This window comes from Thermobia domestica, chromosome 10 (genome assembly GCF_964235325.1).
Source record: "Thermobia domestica chromosome 10, izTheDome1.hap1.1, whole genome shotgun sequence".
Taxonomy (NCBI): Eukaryota; Metazoa; Arthropoda; class Insecta; order Zygentoma; family Lepismatidae; genus Thermobia; species Thermobia domestica.
Genome location: NC_137463.1, coordinates 254,947,406 through 254,952,408, shown reverse-complemented (window position 1 = coordinate 254,952,408; position 5,003 = coordinate 254,947,406). Strand labels below are relative to the sequence as shown.

The following is a 5,003-nucleotide window of genomic DNA, read 5'->3' as shown; positions in this document are numbered from 1 at the left end:
GCTGGAAACAACAACTGCTTGCTTCTCCCGCGCAACTGCATTGTCAGCCTCATCTCACAGTTCATTGTATAGGTGTGGGGTTGTGCACATTATGTTTTTCGTCTGTATATTGGACATTTGCTAACTTGGAGAGTTTGATTTCATATTCACTAGAAATGTAAGTTTATAGGCAATATAGAAATGTAAGAATTAAACAAAAAAGAAATTGGTAGTTCTTTTGGTTGGTAGTTCACAGTAGGATTTAAAAACGGTACAGCAGTTTAGAAGCTCCATAAGTTTGGCTACCATGAGCTTCATAAGTTTGGATAGTCTGTAAACGGTAATGTGAGAAACTTGGATTCATGGCTGTCACGTGAATTGACAACGATGAACAACAATCGCCGTCTGGAGGTATGCGTTCTCTGAGTGTTTGTAATAACTTGGAAGTTTTTGTTTGCATCGAATTGTCACTCCTGATGAAATATGGATTCCCTTCGATTGTCGTAAATAGTCAGGACAGTAGTTAGGTCATGATCAATGTTCAGAAGAGTGTTCCAAACCACTCATCTACCCGCAGAAAGTCTTGATGTTGTTATGATTTGTGTGATCCATCATAATTTTCTTCATCGAGGCATAACGTTAAAATTTTGATTTCCATTAAATGCATCCGGAACTCGACCACAATCGTCCATCAATAGCATTAGAAGTGGTGTCTTCATTTTGCACCACCTCTTCCCCACCCACCGTATTCTGCTGACGCCTCTCCATCTAACTACCACCCCTTCAAGCATCCCGATCTCTTTTCAAAACGAAAGATTTCACTTATGTTTGGGCGGTGCAACAAACGGTTAAGGATTTCTTCAGACACCAGACTTTATTTGCTATGGAATCTAATCACTGGTTAGCTATGGAGAAAATGCTGGTAGCAAGGGCGACTATTAAGAGTACCCAGATATTGTACGTAGGTTCCATTCTTTCATTTCGAAATGAAGACCTTAGAATAGGCATTCCTTCCACACCAATCTATTAATTTAATATATGACGGCGTGTACACTACGTAGTAAAGAGAATAAAACTGAATTTTTGTACCATTACAATCTTCCATTACATGAATAATGATGCTGAACACCCGAAAACTTTTTATTTATTTGTTCAAAGTAAGAGCACAAGGAGAGATTGAGACCTCCATTTCGAGGTCACATCTGCCCTTTAGGACTGGTCTAGGACTGGAGAAGGAAGCGGGCCTGGACAGACAGAAGGGACCATCCCAGCATGCCCCCTGGGGAACTGAAGAAAACCTGGAAAAACCTTAGTCAAGATGGCCCGTCTGAGCAGGTTTTGTGGCCACGTTTGACCTATCCAAATGCCGTGTGGCAGGCAGGCACACTGTTCCTACACCAACGACTGTGTAAGAGATAATTAATCTGTCTCGTTTGATCTCATCTAGAAACGTGCAACATAGGCGCTTCTGTTTCTAGACGAGACAACAATTGAATAGTGAGACAGGATCTAAGTGCCGCAATAAATAAAATTGAATTGTTTTGTTCAAAGTTGTCTTAGTACCAAGGAGAATACGTTTGCAAAGAGTTTATAGCTCAAAAGTTGTTCGTTTTGTTTTAAAGCACTCACATGGTCACAGTATCCGTTTAATGTGTATTGCGATAACTCATGTTTATCGAATTTTCACTTTTTTTTTTTTTTTGAGTTTTGACATTTAGGTCCTTTCTAATTTTATTCAATTGTCCTCTTGTATCGTCTCGTTGACATCACTTACCCATTAAAACCAGTTAGCCATGAATAAATTCAATTTGTTTTTCGTAAATGTCCCCGTTCCGATGGTGACGCCACTGCCCTTGGATTGACGACGCGTGTGATCCTTCTTCATATCCTTCATTATGGCCGTCTCTTCTATTCTCCTTGGTCCAGAATACTTCAAATTACGTTTCAAACTACAACAAACTGGTGCATGGGGTCACGGGTTCAAACCTTGCTCCCGCCAAGTGAACTTTGTGGTGGAGAAACACCGTGTGCGTGGGTTTCCTCGGGGATCTCCCGTTTCCTCCCACTTTCATCATTCCACGATTTCACTCATTTCTCATCATCACCGTCTCCTTTAGCCTAGCCGGTATAATCGTGGGACGTAAAACTCAAATATTTCATTTCATTTTTCTTTCCTTTATTGTTGTTCAACAAAAATTTGGTTCTTTATCATTAGCCGCTATACCGCTGTAGAGCTCAAACGGTTGGTCCAAATTCCGAAAATGGCCTATGTAACACTCATTCTCTAATATATATATGCGTGTCTTAAAAGGATATGAGATTGAGTATTTGCATTCCTCCACTTAATGAAATTCTGCGAATGGCCCTACAGTAAATGTCATGTCATAAGCCACTTGTACGATGTCATAAGCTTACAGTAAAGTGTGTCGGTAATCAAAAAACGTTAGAAACCACATAACTTATCTCGTAAGACAATTGGCGATAGAAAAATTAAGAGGTATTGAAATCGGGTCTAATGAGCCAAACTGTAGAGAGATAAGAGCAAATTTGGTCACATCATGACTGATTTTAAAACCATTAGTTCAACTGCCGTCATTCTTGAATTGTAAAATCGTTAAGTTGCACTTGTTTCTATTTAACTGTTTATTAATCGGAGTATCCAGTATCCAGTGTACTGCATACATCAAATCACATAAAATGATTATCTCAGAAAAATTAGCTTATACAAGATTCATAAACGTAGTTGATATTCGTCAGCCTTTTCTCATGTCCTTTTGTAGCCGCTTGAATACCCTTATGCAATTTCTTTGCAAGAAAAAAGTTTTATCCGAAATAATCTGCTTAATTAATTATCTTCCTTATAAAGTTAGTTCTTTCCATAAATTAGTCATTAGAAGATTGTGCTGCTAGCTGGGCACGGGATGATTACATTACTAATCTTCTTCTGCAGTATTCTTCTCTTCATTTTCTCTTTGGTCGTTTATTCTTCTTTCTTTTTTAACGTTCTTTATAATTCTCATTTACTCAATGATTTGTTTCCTATACATTTCTCGCAGCAGTATTGCAAACCTCAATACTTAAAAGCAAAACTTTTAATTGTTTTTCTACAGACATTATGACATACATTTATCGGATTATCATTATAGTATGAAACTTACCAATACTTTTTTTTTTAATCAAAAGATTCAGTATATATCAACCAAAAAAATTCTTGTAGGCCTTATATCTAGAGAACTAAATATAGTGTAGCGAAACCCAAACTGTCACCCAAACTTACATAAGTTATTACAAAATAAATACAAACATCATTTAAAAAGTAGTTAACAAGGAACAAAGACAGCGTGATAAATAATCAATTACCGTGAAGTTCATTTTTCTAGTCGCTGCCTTAACCTACATTTTTGGGTAATTCAATTTCTGGTCACATTGTAATTTCAGTGGATGGCATCACTGAAAATTCTTGCGATTCATATTCTTAGGTATAGAATAGCATTATCTATTATTGAGATAAGTTACATTTCATTATCTCTTTCCACTTACAAAAAACGGGCAAAAGAAAAATTGTTAGCTTTTGAAAATTATTTAGTAGTCTATCCCCTTAATCCTTCATTGTGGATTTTTATTGCATTATTCATGATACTCTATCTGATTTACAAAATAGGTTATAGGACCAGCAATGATATATGAAGGAGAAACATGGACCAAAAATAAAGCACAGGAAAAAATATTGAATGTTCCTGAAATGACAGTTTTGAGCTGGATGTGTGGGATAACAAGAAGAGGGGACAACAAAGGGAGATGTCAAAGACTGCATTCCCATGTCCATCTAATGAGAATAGCAAAGAACTACGAGGGGGTTATACAAATGTTTTTATTGCCACCTAGAAAGAAACAAAAACATACAATACTCACTGTAATTGGTCAAAGTCTCCCTGCAGAGTCACATTTTTCCCCAGCGTTTCTTCACCTTTTTCAAGCCCTCCCTGTAGAAGTCCTCTGATTTGCTTGGAAACCACTGTTCCACTTCGAAAATGACATCCTCTCTGCCGTCAAATCGCAGACCACGAAGTGGTTTCTTTTTCTCGGAAGATCAGGCGAATAAAGTGAATGTGGCAAAAGTTCATAGCCTAACCGGTGAATCGTAACAAAGTCGTGGCGAGTTTGCTTCTGAAGAGATGTCAGATCCCATCGTGCAGACAACTTATTCATGTGCAGTTCCTCATGAATAATCCTCCACACAATTCCGTAACTTAGTCCAGTCTCCGCCATCACTGTTTTCATGGTTGATCTTCTGCCTTCGAGGATAACGGCCTCTACTTTCTTCACCATGGCAAGATCATCCGTGATTGAGGGTCTCCCCGTTCGTGGCTCATCTGTGAGGGACATGTGATCACTTTGAAAGTTCCGCTTCCACCTGACAACCATGTCATATGATGGTCTTTCATTACCATAGACAGCTTTCATTTCGTTCTGGATTTGGCGTGCGTACTTGCCCTTCAAATGGAAGAACTTTATGACACTGCGAGCTTTAATTTTGTTCATCATGCAGGTTGATATCTCCTACAGGCTGTAGAAAGAAAAATAATTTAGACACATATTTGATATTTGCAGAAGTACGCATAGAAGTGACACCGATTATGCACAAAAAAGTTTCATGTAAATATTTGTATAACTTCTTTATGATAATTAAAACTTTTGGATACCCTCTTGTATATGCTCAAAAGGGTGATCGTAATAAAAGTGGATGGGAAGAGACATAGAGGAAGACAAAGAAGGAAGTTGATGGATATTGTTAAGAATAACTTTGAGGAGAAAGATCTAACAGGGAAAGAACTCCGAGATAGGGCTTCCTGGAGAAAACTTATTAGAATAGGTCCTACATAAGTTGGAAGAGGCAAAGAGGCAGAGAAGGGTGACTCTGCTATTCTGTATTATTATTATTATTATTATTATTATTATTATTATTATTATTATTATTATTATTATTATTATTATTATTATTATTATTATTATTATTATTATAT

General features: G+C 37.3%; 1 protein-coding gene across 1 annotated transcript; it reads right to left on the bottom strand.

The window, feature by feature from the left end:
- Positions 1 to 3,951: 3,951 nt before the first annotated feature.
- Positions 3,952 to 4,521, bottom strand: LOC145661913 (protein GVQW3-like). The gene has a single exon (XM_081727259.1). It carries the CDS (start codon positions 4,519 to 4,521, stop codon positions 3,952 to 3,954), a length of 570 nt encoding a protein of 189 aa, XP_081583385.1.
- Positions 4,522 to 5,003: the final 482 nt, after the last annotated feature.

Excerpts from the sequence above, each read along its gene's own strand:
- LOC145661913 (XM_081727259.1), bottom strand. The coding sequence starts at position 4,521 with ATGAACAAAATTAAAGCTCGCAGTGTCATAAAGTTCTTCCATTTGAAG.